We start from the raw sequence: 19215 nt of genomic DNA on the forward strand, positions 1-19215 counted from the left end.
CTTAAGGGGAGGTGGGAGGGTATGTAAGAATACTTGGCCTGTTGTCCTGAGAGAACACCTGCTATAGGGAGTAACTTTGCTTTCTCCAACGACAAGCAGGATAATAGTATTCTCCCATCTGAGAATCCCTAGCTACCAGGCTCACCAAAGACAACAATGCTAGGACAACAGAGACTCAAAATATCAAGGCCTTGAATTCAATCAACCTGAAACCACATTCAAACTAGTTGTGAAGGTGCATTCTGGAACAGAATATGATTGGACCTAGGAGGGTTGAGTTAGATTCTAGAAATGAAACAAATTCTGCAGTACTATCTGACCAAACCAGTTATGTCAGGTATCTCGCTTTAGGCAGTAGAGAGGTGTGAATGTGTGGACTGAAGACCATGGTCACAGCCTTGCAAATTTCCTCATTAGATGACCTCAAGTGGGCCACTGACGTAGCCATGGTGCTAACAACATGAGCCTTGACATGACCCTCAAAGTTGGTGGAGGAGATGCAATCTGCAGCCAACTGGAAATAGTGTGTCTGCAGATAGCTATCTCCATCTTTTTTGGGTCAAAAGAAACAAAAAGCTGGGAGGACTGTCTATGGGCTTTAGTCCACTCCAGATAGAAGGCTAAGGCTCGTTTGCAGTTTAAGGTCAAATTCAGTATTACAGAAAGGACTATCTTTTGTTCCTACTATGAAATATGATACCTTCCAGACTAGAGTGGATCTTTTTAAGTTTAACAAGAAACTCCAAATTAGCCAGTATTTTTTTGAAATATTGAAACAAATGCTTCCATCACTGATCAGTCAGTTTTGAAGAAAAAATCTAAATGGGCCCCCCACCCCCCAGTCATATTGATCCCCTCATTGTACTTTCAATGAATGTATACTTCGAGACATTGAGCTTCTCAAAAAGAAAAAGCAAAAAAAAAAATGGTTTAATAAAAATTTGACATTAGATGAGATTAAGGATATTATTATTTTATTTAGTTCAATAATTTTTTTTATTATATATGAGAGATATAATCAAATCATAACAGATTACATTATACATAGGAACCAACAATCATCAAAAAAATTAACACAATTAAAACAAAGCACAAATAAAGGTAGCGCACTAACAACTACCAATGGATAATAGCAATAATCAACATATAACTAACAAAATGGATGTACATTAATAAATTTCAGCAAAATAAATCTGCTATGTCACTATATTTTATGAGAGGTTTCCATATCTTATGATATGTGTGCAAACTATCTCTTTTTTCAGCAAAAGCCTTTTCAAATTTAGCTACGAGACATACAGAATTCCACCAAGTAATATATTCAGTGCTCGTAAAATCTTTCCAATGGCTAAGATTAAGGATATTATTATTAAGCCAGCAGACAAAGGGAGAGGGAATAGAGGTTTTAGACAAGAGTATAATACACCAGGGAGGTTCTCTGACCAATCACTGATGTACATTTTTATGCACCTCTTGAGACAGATCCTACTGAGAGATTATTGAATGAGATTAAAGAACAAACAAAGACAACACACGCAGCAAGAATTATTACGTCAAAAGAGAAATAATTTTTGATTACTGAATATCCTTTCATTACATTACATTACAGATTTCTATTCCGCCATTACCTTTCGGTTCAAAGCGGATTACAAAAAGAGTTATGGAAGAAGGGTTACAACGTTAGATCAGAGAAGGTTTCCAAGAGAGGGAAAAGTAGGATCTGGGGTTAGGGAGGGGATGGTAAGAGGGGGGTTAAGCTTTATCATGGTATTAAGCTTTATTAAGGGATTTCTTGAAGAGTATAGTTTTTATTTCCTTTCTGAACATCTTGTAGTCTGGGGTTGTTGTCAATAGGTTGGAGACTTGGTTGTCTATCTTCGCTGCCTGAGTGGCAACTATATATATTCTTCCAAAAGTACATAAATCTGTAACAAATCTGCCTGGTAGATTATTTTGGTAAACGGTTCTGTTTTAGAACCATTATCAGAGTTTGTAGATTTTTTCTTATGCCCCTTTGTCCCAAAGATTACATATTATGTATGCGATTCATCACATATGATTTCTATTTTAGAAGATTTTGATGGAGAACTTGAGGGATTATATCTGGCAACTCTAGATATAAAGTCTTAGTATACCAACATACCACAGATTGATGCAATCAAAATTATAGAAAAAAACCTTACAAAATAGGGACACCAACATGCATTAGCTTCCTTAGCACTTACTCAGAATTACTTCTGTTTTGAAGGGAAGTTCTATTTACAAATTAAAGGTACTGCGAAGGAGCCTCTATGGCTCCTGATTTAACCAATCTGTATGTTGCTAACATTGAAAATAAATTTCTGACCGAGAACGATTTAATTGAGGAGGTACATTGATGATGTATTCATTTTATAGAATGAGGCATTGAGGCCAGGTTGAATCTTTTTCTTACATGGCTTAATTCATATGACTACAACCTAAAATTTAAGATGGAATATAATCTCAATCAAATTACTTTTTTTTTTTTTTTATATTCTCATTTAAAAAGACCATTACAGTTTCCATATGTCAATTTACAGAAAACCTACCGATAAGAACAGTTGCCTACATTATTCGAGTTTCCAACAAGTACAGCTCATAGGAACCCGCTTTATAGCTAATTTTTGAGGCTTAAAAGGTTATGTACTTTGCCATACGAATCTGAAAATCAGGCAATAGCTATGTCATTTAAAACTTACCCAATTGAACACAAAAAGAGATGGATATCAGAAGTCAAAATTCCATCATCAAGAAGATCGTTTAAAGACAGGACTAAGAGCCAAAAAGATACATATTTATCACAGGATATTTGCAATATTATTCAAAAAATTGGCATATTTTGGAGCTACATACGTGTTTTAAAGATAGTAGGCCCATTGTAGCATTTTCCTGTGGAAAGAATTTACGTGATAAACTTGTACCATCAGCACTTCCAATTACCAATACAACTCGCTCCAGTCATACTGGACACTGCCCCTGTGGGTCATGTTTGGTCTGTGATTATTCCTTGCAGATGTCTTCTTTCACCCATCCTAGGACAGGTAGGAATTGCCAACTTAACTTTTCAAACACTTGCAACACAGACTTTTTAAAATCTATCATTGTTTGTCCTTGCAAATTGCTTTACATTAGCAAAACTAAAAGGAAAATAAGGACCCATATTATTGAACACCTTAGATAGTTAGTCACTGGATTGACTTAGAACATACCATCCGGTCCAGGTCATTTATTACTTAACTTGTCAATTTGTCTTAGTACATCTTCCAGATTCACTGAGATTTATTTCAGTTCCTCCACATCATCACCCTTGAACACCATTTCTGGTTCAGGTAGATCTCTTACATCTTCTTCCGTAAAGACCGAAGCAAAGAATTCATTTAGTCTCTCCACTATGGCCTTAGCCTCCCTGAGCGCCCCTTTAGCTCTTTGATCATCCAACAGTCCCACGGATTCCCTCACTGGTTTTCTGCTTCTGATGTATTGTACCTAAAAAAATTGTTATGAATTTTTGCCTCTTTTGCAAGTTTCTCTTCGAATTTTTAGCTTTCTTTATCAATGATTTGCATCCAATTTGGCAGTGCTTGTGTCTCTTCTTATTTTCTTCATTCAGATCCTTTTTCCATTCTTTAAAGGATGGTTGTTCTTGGTTTTTTTTTTGCTCTAATAGCCTCTTTCATTTCACCTTTTAACCATGCCGGCCCTTGTTTCCTCTTCTTTCCACCTTTGCCGATACATGGAATACATCTGGTCTGGGCTTCCACGATGGTATTTTTAAATAACATCCATGCCTGGTTTACAGTCCTAACCTTTGCAACTTATCCTTTTAGCTTCTTTATAACCATTTTCCTCATTTTATCATAGTCGCCCTTTCAAAAAATTAAATGCTTCTGCAGTAGACTTCTTTTACGATGTCACTCCTAGTATCAGCTTGTTACTCGGCAGGGGGAGGAGTACTCAGCACGCTAATCTATAGCACTACAGTCAAGTTTTTTTTTATTGTTAGGCAGCTTATTGTCAGTCCTCCTGATGTTTGGTTCCTGAGGAAAGGGCTTTTGCATCCTGAAACCAAGCCTGGTTGAACCCTGGAGGAGAGCTTTACAACGAGCTTTTCTCTCCCGACTTTATCAGTTCCTGAAGAATTGGATATCTGACTAATTAAACGAAGCACTGCTGTTTTTGACTTTTTCAGGTTGTTTACTTTATTTTTCTCGGCTGGAGATGTGGGGCAGGATTTTCACTATTATTTTTTTAATTATACTGAGTAATTTGCACTATATAAGTTTACTCACTACATTTATTCACACATAGTATGTTCCTGTGAAGGTGTGGGGCTAAGTTGTGATAGTATTTCACTCTGGAAAAAGCCCAGGAAGGTTAAGCGTGGTGATGCATGTCGGTAACAAAAATCTTACACACGAATACAGGATGTCTGGTGCGGTACTCGGAGAGACCCCCCAAGAAAGAGACTTGGGAGTACTGGTCGACAAGTCAATGAAGCTGTGCGGCGGCTGCGAAAAGGGCGAAAAGAATGTTAGGAATGATTAAGAAGGGGATCACAAACAGATCGGAGAAGGTTATCATGCCGCTGTACCGGGCCATAGTACGCCCCCACATGGAATACTGCGTCCAGCGCTGACTGCCATACATGAAGAACACGGTACTACTCGAAAGGGTCCAGAGAAGAGCAACTAAAATGGTTAAGGGGCTGGAGGAATTGCCGTACAGTGAAAGATTAGAGAAACTGGGCCTCTTCTCCCTTGAAAAGAGGAGGCTGAGAAGGGATATGATCGAAACATACAAGATAATGAAGGGAATAGACTTAGTAGATAAGAGACAGGTTGTTCACCTTCTCCAAGGTAGAGAGAATGAGAGGGCACTCTCTAAAGTTAAAAGGGGATAGATTCCGTACAAACATAAGGAAGTTCTTCTTCACCCAGAGAGTAGTAAAAATCTGGAACGCTCTTCCAGAGGCTGTTATAGGGAAAAGCACCCTCCAGGGATTCAAGACAAGGTTAGACAAGTTCCTGCTGAACCAGAACATACGCAGGTAAAGCTAGTCTCAGTTAGGGCATTGGTCTTTGACCTAAGGGCAACCGCGTGAGCGGACTGCTGGGCACGATGGACCACTGGTCTGACCTAGCAATGGCAATTCTTATGTTCTTAACCTCACACTAAGGACATACTTCACTATTATTATATTATTTTGGTGTTAGTGGTACAGTGGAATTCCTTCCCCACACTTTATTGGCAGGTCCTGCTCAGTCAGATTCTCTATCAGGCAATTTTTGATGTTCTTTCTCAGTAGTCTCTTCCATTGGTGTTGTCTGCTCCATGCCAATTCTGTCACTTCCATAGTGCCTTTCAAATTCCCACTTTCCTCTTTGGTGTAAGCCATCAAAGCTTTGCATTAATCTATCACCTCTTCCTCTACCTCGTATGCCTCCTATTCCCCCTCCACAGCCATGTATTGGTCTGTCCTTATCAAACCAGTCAACTAGTTTCTCTATTGAAAATTCCACTGGTCTTTCCAAATCATTGGAAATGAACTCCCTGAATGCAATCCTCCTTTCAGCTCTATCAAGTTTAACTTCTGCACTCCAGTTTTCATTCTCTCCTCCACGGTCCACTCTTTTAAGGGTAATTTTTGATCCGGCAGCGGTGCCTGTGTAGGCGGTTGCTGAGTCTCTGGGACTGGCATCTTCCTCTTTCTGTGAATCCCTCTTGCCAGGCTTATGCTCAGCTCAGTCTCGCTTGGTAGTAGCTGCAACTTTCTGTCGCCAGCAGCGCTGCTTCTCTTCCTCTGCCTCCCGACTTGTCATCCAGCAACTGCTGGAAACAGTTAGCCATGGCACAACCAAGGCCTGCCTGCATAGCAACAGACACAGGGCTGCTCAGCACACCCTTCATGCCACTAGCAGCTAGTCTAGATCAGACTTGTTTAAGCACTGGAAAAGGTTTGCCTCCACCTATGCTCTAAAAAGCCTTTGAAACCATGTTTCCAGCCAAGTGATTCCCTTGGAAAGTTCTGGGTATCAATATTAGTAACATAATTAGTGTTTTGAAAACTGATTACCTAATATTTCAAAACTGTCAAATAGGAACCTATATATTTTGAATTTATAAAAAGTTTTAACTGCATATGGAAAACATAAATCTTAAAACTGGACACTGTGGTAGTGTGGATCCAGGGATAATTTGGTTACACAGGCTTAAAATATCAGAAAAAATACTTTTAACAACTTAATGAAAAGTAAAATCAATATCTATATGGAGTTTTGTGGTGATAAACCAAGGGTTGTGTCAAATCAGCAAAGAAACTGCACATGAAAATCTGCTTAGATCATGAAGGAAAATGTTTCTGAAAAGTCTCAAAGAAAGAGACGCTACAGCAGTTATCCATCTGTGGTCACTAGAGGGCGGTACCACAAACTGAATCAGTATTACATTGTAAACACTAAATGCCTTCCACTGCTGGTTGTTGAACAATCAGTACCGTGAACATTTCACTCATGTGCTGTACAATTTTTAGCTTTGTATACTGGTTTAGGCAGTGAAGTAAGGTAGTTTAGAAATCTTTTAAATATATTCTGTGAACTTTTCTCCAATAATGAAAGGAAGAAAACCTGAACTTTCTTTTGAAAGCATGAAAAATATAATGAACTGTATATAATGTAATCTAATGAAACATACTTTGTAAAATCCAAATAAGAAACATGACCATGGTAAAATCCCGGCTTCATTTCCTTCCAAGAAGTGACATTCTTCACAAATCGCACCTAGAAAATATGAAACGGTTAGTATATCAAAAATGTACTGATATATTTATCTTTTGCTAAAATACTTTATACTGACACTACGGATGAAGCCTACAAGGAAGGGTACTCAGCTAGGAGCAGCAGTAGACTTCTTCAAATTATACCACCAAGAAAGTAACTTTCTCTCCCTCTGCCTTAGTTCTCCCTACTGTAGCAGAACATAAGGTTATCCTTTTCATTTCTACCCCTTCAGAAGCATTCACACAGATGATGGTTTACTATCACACCTCTGGCACCCTAACCACATTGGTTCTGCATTACCGTATATACTCAAATATAAAGGTTGACACGAATATAAACCGAGGGGGTGATTTTATTCAAGTGCCCTGCCTTGCACCCAGCCCTCCTTACCTCCTTCCTTCCTATCCAGCCCCCAGTGCCCAAAACAGGCCTGCCTGAAGTCCTAGTGGTTCAGCAATCCTCTCTGCGTCCTATCTCAGCTGACTCTAAACCACCGCCTCCCTCCAGCTTCTCTGACCCTTGCAGACACCTTACCTTTAAAGCCCTGTGGTCTAGTGGTGAAGCGAGGCAGGAGCAATCTTCTTAAACTCCTGCCCTGTGAGAGCCACAATTAAAAATGCCTGCCTCAAGTTCCCATTGCAGTCTTGTGAGTTCCCGCAAGACTGCAACAGGAACTTGTGGCAGGCATTTTTGATTGCGGCTCTCATGAGGTAGCAGTGTAGGAAGATCGCTCCTGCCTCACTTCACCGCTAAACCACCAGGGCTTTAAAGGTACGGTCTGCAGGAGTCAGGGATGTGGGGTGGTTTAGAGTCAGCCGGGACAGAACACGGGAAGGACTGCTCACTGCTGGACCATCAGGGCTCCAGACAGACCCATAGGAGGCCTGCAACAGGTCTGGGCAGAGGCGGAGGGCGAGCACATACCCAAGGACCTGAATATAAACCTAGACCTCCATCTTAGGCCAATTTTTGGTCCCCTTATTTCAGTTTATATTTGAGTATATAAAGTACCTGTGGAGGAATTTTGAGCAATTGCACAACAGAGAATTTGCACAAAGCGTCCTCCACCTTAACAGAATACCCAGAATTCTACATTTGCTGTGTAGACTTCTGCCCAGGAACCAGTATTAAGAGTTCCCCTGAATCTTCCCCTACAGAAATCGCAGAGCAAGAGGAGCAGTTAAACACTGAACAGACTGCTTCCTCCTCCTCTCTCAGCCTAGACCCAACAGTTCATTAAATCATGGGACTGTATAGAAGCCTGTCCACATAATCAGTTGGGTCTAGTCTGGCAGAGATGGAGAAAACAGCCAGATGTCAGCAATTCATTTTCTCCTCCTCTTGCTGGGGGAAAGAGGAGGGAGAGGCTAAGGAGTCTCTGTGCTGACATGGAGACAAAGACTTTGTCTGAATTCAAGAAAGCGTGGGATAGGCACGTTGAGAGAGGAAGAGATAATGGTTACTGCAGATAAGTAGACTGGATGGGCCATTTGGCCTTTATCTGCCATCATGTTTCTATGGTACAGTCTGATACCAGACACTTTCAATGCAGAGTCAGTGAATGCAATATTAATGCTGATGCTGAGCACCCCTGTTATGCTTGATGTAGATCTAAAAAGTTTTGTCACACTGGATTCTGCAGGCTTTATGTAATCTCTTTGGTATGCAGAGACAGAAGTCACAGCCAATTCCATGGTGCTCAGGACCCAAACATGGATCATCAATTATGGGGGTCAGCGCCTGTAATGGTCCTATTGCATCGAGAACATTTATTAAAACCACTCAGCACCCTGTTTGCCCTGGAGGGGAAAATGGCCAATTCTAAGTCAAAAGGTTCAGTGAACCAAGAAGTTTGAGTAGTGGGGTGTACCAAAAATGGTTGATATTCCTTGGGGAGAAAAGGGGCGTCCAAGACCTCATAGGCTTGAAAACACAAAACTTGAGTAGACATCGAATTTAGGTAAAAAATGAAAAATAATGAAGAAAACAAGCTACAAAGAAAAACAGGAAGGCACCAAAAAAACAAAAGAAAGAAAAAATTATGAAGTGCTAAGGAGAGATTGAAAAGACAACCTCTCTGTTCCACGGAAAATGGTAAACTGCTGTTCCCATGCTAGTGTGGGAGCACTTCCTCAAAGATTTAGAACGAAAGCGCACTATGGCAGTGTCCACACTAGGCTCTGTGGAGAACACTACCCACATGTGAGATTATTATGTCTATCTGTCCTCAAAAAAAGCTGACAGTATAAAAAGTCCTTTGGGAACCCCTACGTTCTGCCAAACGTAATTCATACTTGTAGCACATTAATACCATATTCCACCATTGGTTTATGGGCACTGGGGACTTGCATTTCCAGTGATGAAGCACAGTCTTTATGGCCAACCCCAAGAGAATGTCATGAAGAATAGAATGTGATCGAGAGAGTGGAGGTTCCAGTATGGCAGAACGGAGGATTACCTGGCAGTATGATATAGACATTGGAAATGATAGAATCTGTCCTACTAAATTCCCCACCTCAGTCCAAAAGGCGTGAACCAGGGGACAGTCTCCGTTGCAAACTTACTGTGATTGTACCGCATGACATGTTGATCTTTTACATGATGCTATATATGATTACATTTACATGTACTGCACTGCTAATCTATCACTCATCGGATGCTTTGTTCTGTAGTTCGCTTTTGTTATTATTTTGATGTACTGATTTATACTTTTTCAATAAAAAGATTTGACTTTAAAAAAAAGCTGACAGTGTGCCATGGGGGGGGAGGGGAGGAATCAAGCCTGAAGATGTGCTGTGGGAAAGAGATACAATAGGGGAGGAGAAGAGAAAGAATGAGGTAGGAGTGTGCGCCTGGGCAAAGGAAGAATAAGGAGGAGGGTGTGCCTGGGGTGGGAAAGGAAAAATGAGAGATGGGGCTACCGTATGCAGGAGACAACAGAGGGCAGAAACAATTAAAGGTCTTGCTGGGAGTTAGAGGGAGAGAAAGAACTGGAGACTGAGGAGGGAAAAGGCAGGAGGGTTCAGACCTTATGATGGTTGAATTCTGTGCATTAGCACTACAAATACTGATAGTTTTCTTTCCTTTAGTCCTATGAGATCAACTCAGAACTTGTGGGTTGTGACTGCTGACCAGTGGGATAGAGATAGATAAGGAATGTAACTATCCACCCCTTAACGGTATGGTGCATCCCTGGAACTCTCAGTATATCAGACGACAAAGCAACATATAAACAGTTCAGAAAATGCTGCAGAATCATGAATCACTCAAACTTAGAAAGCATGGTTGATATTATTGTATTTTCACGCATATAACGTGCGCGTTATACATGATTTTTACAAACCATGCATAACCTTGCGCGTTATACGCGTGAGCGCTTTTTACAACTTTTATTTTACATAGTTCCCCCCCGACGTCCGATTCACCCCCCCGCAGGACCGCTCGCACCCCCACCCCGAAGGACCGCACGCACCCCCACAGCCTCCCAACCCCCCCCAACATGTAGAAGCTCCTACCGTTGTCCTGCTGCTTCCTCTTCCGGCGGTCCCGGCCCTTCTGTGAGCCCTGCGTCTGCGCTGCTTCCTCTTCCGGCGGTCCCGCCCTTTCTCTGACGTCAGAGAAAGGGCGGGACCGCTGGAAGAGGAAGCAGCGCAGACGCAGGGCTCACAGAAAGGCCAGGACCGCCGGAAGAGGAAGCAGCAGGACAACGGTAGGAGCTTCTACATGTTGGGGGGGGGGTCGGGAGGCTGTGGGGGTGCGAGCAGTCCTTCGGGGTGGGGGTGCGGGTGCGAGTGCGTGCGAGCAGTCCTTCGGGGTGGGGGTGCGGGTGCGTGCGAGCAGTCCTTCGGGGTGGGGATGCGAGCGGTCCTGCGGGGGAGGGGGGTGAATTGGACATCGGGGGGAGGGCATCAGGCTTTCAGGGTGGGGATAGGACTTCAAGGGGGAGAGGAGAATCGGGGAGGGTGAAAGGAGAGTCAGGGAGGCCAGAGGAGAGTCGGGGCGGGCGAAAGGAGAGTCGGGCGGCGACGGGAGAGTCGGGGCGGCATGCGCAGTATACGGGTGTGCGCAGTATATAAAAATTTATTTACATAAATTACAGTTTCCCGCGCGCTATACCCGTGTGCGCGTTTTACATGGGTACGCGGTATATGAGTGAAAATACGGTAACTCATTCACTAATCTCCAGCAAGTGTAGCCTAATGGCTAATGCAAGGAACTATGATCCTGGGGAACTGGATTCAATTCCCACTGCAGCTCCCTGTGACCCCCTTGTCACTTAATCCTCCATTGCCCCAGGTACAAAAACTTGGATTGTGAACCCACTAGGGACAGAGAAAGCACCTGCATATGATATATACAGCACTATTGAAGGAGGAGCTCATCACAATGTACCTAAAGTGAGAGGCATTGATGCTAAGTGATACACCAGATATTAACTGAAGCAATAGCTATTGCATCCAATGACTAACAAAAACAGGAGACAATGTTATGTTATGTTATGTTATTTATTTCTTATATACCGCTAAATCCGTTAAGTTCTAAGCGGTTTACATAGAAATATACATTAAAGGATACAATAAAATAAGATAAATAAATAAAGAATGGGTACTTTGAAATTCCCTTACTGTCCCGAAGGCTCACAATCTAACTAAAGTACCAAAGACAAACAAATTAGCAAATAGTAGATAGGAAAATAAAGATAGCGGAAATGAGATATAAAGCATCCTAACAAGAATACATTGAACTCTCAATAACATACTGTTAAAAATAAAACGTACATTCGAAAATAATAAAGTATTATAAAGAAACTAATTAATTAGAAAATATTTTTAAGAATTAATCAATTATAAAAATATATAGAGAAAATAAACATTAGAAGTGAGGAAAAAGAAAGGTAAAGGCGGCATATGAATAGAATGGAATGAGAAACAGTTAAACAATAGAATTCTAAGAAAATTTTAAATGAAAACTAAACAAAATTAAATAAAAAGGAATAGATAAAATATGCATAATAGAACAAAAGTCAGGAAGGACTTGATTTCATTTCCATCAGTCATCAATGTCATCATCCCTAGAGCTTTAGCTGTTTCAGCCGGGTAACCGCCATCATCGACCTCTGCACATCAGCCATGGGTTCATTTTTTCAAAGCAGATAGTAGCATTTCTCGATTTTCTGGAATACTGTTCATTATTTTCAACAGCTTACAGATCTTCCAGCTTCTATTCTCTGCTCCTTGGTCTGGATAGTGCAGTTCACTCAACCAGACCTCACCCTTGTTGGTACCGTCACTCACAAACAGTAAATCAAGTTGGCTGTAGGACATCTGACGCTGTAAGACTCCAAGCATGATGAAAAGTCATTCTCCAGACCTCCTGTCCTGCTGGTGTCGCATTGCCAGTAGGAGATCCAATTTGCATAGCTGCAGGGAGATTAGAGTCCACGTCTTTCACCTTATTTATGTCTATATTGAAGGCAGAATAGATAAAGAAACAGCAGATAAATTGCAAAGTAGAAGCATAAAGAACTGTGGAACAGAAAGAATAGGATAGCAATTCTTAAATGAAGCAAGTAATTTAGGGATCTGCAAGTGTGGGCTTCTAGACTGATCTGTTGGGACTACAGGAAAGAAAATAATCAGGTAAGACAATTTTTCCTTCCTTAGCATCCCACAAATCAGTTCAGGACTTATAGGATGTAGCAAAGCAGTTCACAAATAGTGTGAAGAGTTCATGGCTGTAGTTCAACAAGCCTAACCTAAGAAATAGGGGTACTTAATGTAGTGCAGAAAGGACATTAAAGTGTAAAAAAAATAGCACTGAGAGCAAGAGATTCCAGCACCAAGATACTGCAAAGCAGAAGCACACAGAATCAAAGAAGCCAAAGAAAGGCATATTAGGGGTCACAACTTTTCAGCTACTGAATGATATTGCTGCAGGGCTGTCGGGTAAGATTTGCCTCTTTGCAGATGATACCAAAATCTGCAATAGAGTAGACATGCCTGGTGGTGTAAATAACATGAAGAAAGAGCTGGCGAAACTTGAAGAATGGTCTGAAATTTGGCAGCTAAAATTTAATGCTAAGAAATGCAAGGTCATGTATTTGGGCTGCAAAAACTCGAGGGAACTAAATCCTTTAGAATTACTCCACCTTCACTAGATAGAGAAGAACATTTGGCAACTTGTGCTATCAACAAATCCCCTTTAGTTGGGACAAACAGCTCTTGAAAATCAGGAGCCAGCGGATATAACTTTGTTATAATCCTGGCAACATGCAAGGGACCCTCCGGTGTCTCCCAATGCTCTGTTAGCATCACTGTAATGTCTGGATGCAACAGAAAAAAAGGTTGTCTGAGGCTTAGAACTGTTCATGACAGAACGCTGAGTAGAGGAAGTCTGCAGGGTTCAAGCTTCAATACCAGCAAGGACTCTGTGATGACCTTCAGCAAAGTGCCGGCTTAAAAAGACGACACACCATTGGGTTCTCACCCTGGTCCAGGTCCTCACAGACTCCTGATTGGTGGCCCCTGCCTGAGATCCTGAATACTCCAAAACTGAAGAATCTTTTAGAGGGAGTAAAGGTATTGATTTTGACCCTTAGTCACCCAGCCCTTCTCCTACTGGATATCCAGTTCCTGAAGATGAATTGTTAGAGGGGGAAACCATGCTCTGCAAGGGAAAACCCCATGTGCAACAATCGGCATGACCCTAGAAGGCACAGAGAGGCCCCAATAACCCATATTGGTTTCAAACATAAGCCTGACAAAATCAAGGGAAAATCCCTGAACAGAATGCCCTGGGGATACCTTCAGGGACTCCCCTTGTTTTATCATGGGCTCAAAAGTGTCTGCACTTTGAAGAAAATGAGTTGCTGTCCGAGGGCTCTGGGGGGATTTTTTTTCCCCTCAAAATAAGACACCTGGTAACTCCATCGCCCTAGAAGAATCAGAAGGGGCTAAGCTCAAAGCTCCCACCCCACCCCCAAGTGCCCAGTGGCATGTGAAACAAGGACGCTCCTCAACCAGCCAGAGCATATCTGGCATGAATCGGGGGTAAAACAGCCTGAGGAGTCCATCTCTAATGATTTTAATCAAAATCAAGATTTTTTTGAGGCTTTTAAAATCAGATTGAAAAATCTAAGCTGGGTGCAGCAGCAACGTTTTGGTGCAAAAAAAAAAAAAAAAAGCCCTGAAGAGTGAAATATAATTGCAAAAATTGTTGTAAGGAGAACCTAAGCCTCAGAAACAACTAAAAAGGAAATTAAGGACTCCCCTGAATGTCTCCCATAGACTATAATAGGCAGTACTCAGTTCTACTGGTGGTGCGCCTGCTTCAGCTGAAGCAGCAGCTGGAAGATGGGGAAGACTACTGCTTCAGACAAGCATTTAATAATATTCCACATGCCTTGCTTCTTTGGGCTGCTAGCTCCTCACATGCTTCGGGGTGGGGAGAACGGACGATGACACGCAGCCAGCAACCGATAAAGTCCCCAGGACCAACACGGATAACATACAGCCTGCGCTCAAGCTCCTGTAATGAGCAAGCTTCGCTATCAGGGGAACGGTCCCTGAGCCACTAAAAGTGTTAGTGGAGTCTGGCTAAATAGGTGCCCTGAAAAAGGGTTGCCCTCCCAGCTACAGAGCTCTTTTAGTGAGAGTATGTCTCTTCACCCAGGCAGAGTTGCCCCAGGGCACCTGGAAACCTCTTTAGCACTGATAAACCTCTACAAATGAGACCAAAAAGCAAAGCAGATCAGAAAGACACCTTCAACTTTGTGTAAAAGGAGAAAACTAAGGAGCAAGAACACAGTGCAGAGAGATAGGGGAGAAAAGGGCAAAAAAATTCAGAATACGCCTTCTATATAAACTTGCAAGTAGAGATCAAATAACCCACTGGTTCAAGACTCGTAAGCCTTTTGTATTTGAATATGTATCAACTAGTGCAGTATCATGCTAACTTTTTTTTTTTCTCCGGCACACTAACGGAGCAAATGTTTTTCTGTGGCACACCCACAACCCTGCCCCACCCCACACAAACCTCGCATTGTTTTCCCTGAGCTCAGGGCCATGTCTGGAGGGCCTCCGGGCAAAGGCAGACGTCGATGCGATGATGTTGCACACATGCGCACGACATCATCCATGTTGATGCATGCACATGCTCAGAGGCCCTCTAGACATGGTTTCGAGCTCAGGGAAAATGAGATGAGGTTCATGTGGGGACAGAGAGGAGGAGGTGTGCCGATGCCGGAAGTGACACAAAACTAAAAACATTCTTGTTCCCAGGACGCCTTTGGATAACAACTGTCTTTTTAAGGACATCATTTAGATTAAATTGATAATTTTTCCATAACCTATTGTATTTTCCTTTTATGTTGCACTTTTCTTTCACGATTGTAGTTCTTCCCCACTCTCCTATTGTTTGAATTAAGTCCATATGTCTATCAGTGTTTTGTTACGACACTTGGTTTTTACCTAGTATCCCTTGTTTTAACATGTATTTAAATAATTTTAGAGTGTACACCGCTTAGAATACAGATTAAGCGGTTTAAAAAGATTTTTAATAAACTTGAAAACTTGAAACTATACGTCATGTGTTCTTCAATCCCTGGTGGCACACCTGGAATCTGATTAACTGAACTAGTGCCTTATTTATCTATTACCATCATTAGCCAAAATACTACCATGCCTAGCTAAACAAAAAAAAAAAACAACAGGAAAAAAAACCTATGCAGCTCCAACTATAATGCTTGGAGACTAAAAAAAAACCAATTACCTGAACCTGCCTTTTTGAAAATTGATATGGTCGTGTTAAATTTTTAAACCATTGAAAATAGGGCTAATCGGTGCTTTGGATCTAATCATAAGGTAAAGTACAATAATAACTGCAGGACACTCGACTCAGTAAGGTCCCTCCATTTACATCTACATTTTCCATTTACATTTCTATCTGCAAGAGACATTTTCATGGACCTGTGAGATATAGAAAAACTGCACAAGGGTACTGCATATTCTACTATAGTCAAAACCATGCGTCTTCCACTTTGTGTTCAACTACATGTGTTTGAGCATGCATTTAAAAAAAAATTCAACTTGCCTGATCCTGCAATGACATAACAGGATTATTTTTGGTTGTATTGATATGAAGAACATGATACTTATTCTTTGCACACAAATCATAGGCGATGTTTGTAAAAGATGTGCTTGCTGTTTTAGGTACTCTGTTATAAATAATCACCACATCTTCAGCCTCATCTAATGTGCCATCCTGTCGAGGGCCATCCATTGTGTGCCGCTGCTCTATTTCTCGGACCTCGTGTCTTGCAATTGCCCTTTCTGCAAAGGAAATGTACAAACTTACTAGAAATAAAGATAAATATGCTTTATTTCACAGTTCAGAAAGCAACTCTAAATGCCATCATTACTAACATCTCTACAGTGCTATTAAGCATACACAATATTCAGATAAATAAAATAGAGAATACCCATTATCATGTATAGTTGAGACAAGAAAAATATTTTTACTGTTCATTTAAGCATTGAACATGCTTAACATGAGACAGTCAAGATCAGAAAATGTGATTGGATTTTAAGTAGGATGTGAACATGACCAGAAATGGAGCAATATGTACTAACTCAGGAAGGCCATTCCATGCCTGTTTCTCTGGAATGACTGTCTGGATATCCTATCACCACTTTAAACAGTATAACTGGGTGGGAAAAGCTAGGAGAAGAGCAGTGAGCAAACTTTAAAAATATATAAGATGAACAACTCTGTTGGTAAAGTTAATGAAACAAAAAAAAGAGGTTAAAGTGGTTTTCTAAAGCAGTGTTCTTCAACCACCGGTCCATGGACCAGTGCCGGTCCACAGGGCCAGCACGTGCATCAGGACCAAAACAGTGTTCTTCAACCGCCGGTCCACGGTGCGATCGATGCGGCGTTATCTTCGAGGCAGCTCCCTCTTCCTAACTGATTCAGTGCACAAAGCCATGGGCAGCGAGTGGCTCCTACGGGCATCCTGCGCCTGAACCGGAAGCCTTCTCTCTGATGTTGCAACGTCAGAGGGAAGGTTTCCAGATGAGGCACGGGACGTGCAATTAGTACTATTATGGGGGCGGGGTCTGGGGTGGAGATTGGGTAGAGATGGGCAGGGTCTGGCCCACGACTTAGCCCCGTGTTCTTCAACCACCGGTCCACAGAATAATTCTTTTATTTCTGCCGGTCCATAGGTATAAAAAGGTTGAAAAACACTGTTCTAAAGTATCGATTAGAAAATATTTAGTATTTAAACTACAAGAGGTGACAAAGTCAAGCAATAGTACCTGGTGAATCTAACAAACTAGGGAAGTAGGCAGAGCAAAAGCACAAAGATATGAACTGTTATTAATGTAAAACAAGGAGTCCAGGTCACCGATCTTTAAAAAGAAAAATAAAACAACACAAAATCAGTCTGTGACTAGAAGCTGTGCAAAAGTGGGACTAGATGTGATAGGAAAGAATACTTTTGAGACTGACAAGGAAAAAAGCAAAACAGCTCAAGAAATATTCTTGTTCAGTGCTCAGTGAAGTGAGAACAGAGAAAATGGTCACAAGTATGAATGTAAGCAAGAAGACTTTAAATGATTTTCAGAGAACTGTGTTCATCAGTATCTAGCTAGTTAACTAGAAGCATATACAGTGGTACCTCGGAATACGAACACCCCAGAACTCGAACGATTTGGAATCCAAACTTTTTTTTTTCTTCATTTTTGCCCCAGAATCCAAACGCTGCTTTGGAATCCGAACTGCAAGCAGTGCTCAGCCCAAAGCTTCCCCTCTGACGCAGCTTCCTGTTTCCGCCTGGGAGGGAAGCTTTGGGCTGAACACCACTTGCAGCTACCGTTGCCAATCTTGCTGTCTTGCCACTGGGGGTCCCGATCATGCTGCCTCTGCTGCTGGGGGTCCTGATCTTGCTGTTTCTGCCAGGTAGGCCCGATCTTGCAGAGTTTGTGGGACCAAGGAACGGATTAATCCAGTTTCTATTCTTTTCAGTGGTAAAACTTGTCTTGGAACTCAAACATTTTGGAACTCAAAAGGGGTTCTGGAACGGATTAAGTTTGGATTCCAGGGTACCACTGTACTGTCGAGCAAGATGCCGCAATAGGCCTAGATGCAGTAGATTCAATGGTACCAGAGTGGATCCAAAGGACTGGAGACAGCCAGTTGATATGGTTTTTCACAAAAATGGAGGTAAAGAGGTTATTGGGAGCAACAGTTGTGGCTTACTCTGTGCTTCCTATTCAAATACCTGAGACTAATAAGGATGCCGGCCGTTTCTCTTGTGGATCTTGTTCTGTCTGTCCACCTTCACTTACGAATGTGGATTTCATACATCCCTCAACTGGAAAAACGTTATATTACCATTTGTCCATGTTCTTTGATTTTTGCCAGAAAAACTTTGAGAAAAATTAAGACTTTCATAATTGAACATAGAAGTAATATGAGGAGAGGTGAGGTGGTCTCACCATTAGTTCAACATTGTTTGAATTATTCACACATACTTTTCTGATCTTAGGCTTTTTTTCTTAAACTAGCCAGACCTCATTGGTGAGGAGAAAATATTTTGTTACAAATGGAGCAACAAAGTGTTTTTGAAATGAATACATTTTCACCGGCAGGGTTGAATATTGAATTAGATCTGCGTTCCTCTAAAGGTCTTTAAGATAAATTACTTTCAACCTTACAGATAACACTAGATGCAATGATGTTAGATACTGTACTACCATGCATCATGTGTAAATCTCATAAAAAAATTAAAAAAAATCTATGGGTATAATTTTATAAATTGGCATCTTATTTTAGGCCCCAATATAACAACTGGGTGAAATTCAAACAGAAAAAGTTCCCAAAAGACTATGAACTAACAAAAAACAAAATGAAAATGCCTTTAAACCACGAAGGTGCTCAGAACCATTGCATGGTAAGAAAGTGACCAAACCAGGGCAGTAACCCTTGTAAGGACTTTCAAAAAGTCTTATCATAGCACCATCCTCAAGCGGTAGAAAGGTATTTAAATTTTGGTGAGTGTCTTTTTATACTATTTTTTCTTTTTTCTATTAAATGTCCATTTGAAGTGTCCAATACTTAAGTGAAAACTATGATATGATATGATAGTTTTGCCTATTTTGAGGATCATAGTTTTCACTTAAGTATTGGACACTTCAAATGGACATTTAATAGAAAAAAGAAAAAATAGTATAAAAAGACACTCACCAAAATTTAAATACCTTTCTACCGCTTGAGGATGGTGCTATGATAAGACTCTTTGAAAGTCCTTACAAGGGTTGCTGCCCTGGTTTGGTCACTTTCTTACCATGCAATGGTTCTGAGCATCTTCGTGGTTTAAAGGCATTTTCATTTTGTTTTTTGTTCCCTTTTTTGTTTT

General features: G+C 41.2%; 1 protein-coding gene across 1 annotated transcript in view; it reads right to left on the reverse strand.

Moving 5' to 3' along the window:
- HS2ST1 (heparan sulfate 2-O-sulfotransferase 1) overlaps positions 1-19215 on the reverse strand; it is a 145460-nt gene that overhangs the window by 18483 nt on the left and 107762 nt on the right. The window contains exons 2-3 of the mRNA XM_033916565.1: positions 15888-16126; positions 6712-6797 (exon numbers count right to left, since the gene is read on the reverse strand). Of these exons, the coding sequence (XP_033772456.1) occupies positions 6712-6797; positions 15888-16126 (325 nt within the window). The remainder of the gene's footprint in view (positions 1-6711; positions 6798-15887; positions 16127-19215) is intronic.

The sequence above is a fragment of the Geotrypetes seraphini genome, chromosome 12 (genome assembly GCF_902459505.1).
Source record: "Geotrypetes seraphini chromosome 12, aGeoSer1.1, whole genome shotgun sequence".
In the NCBI taxonomy this organism is placed as follows: domain Eukaryota; kingdom Metazoa; phylum Chordata; class Amphibia; order Gymnophiona; family Dermophiidae; genus Geotrypetes; species Geotrypetes seraphini.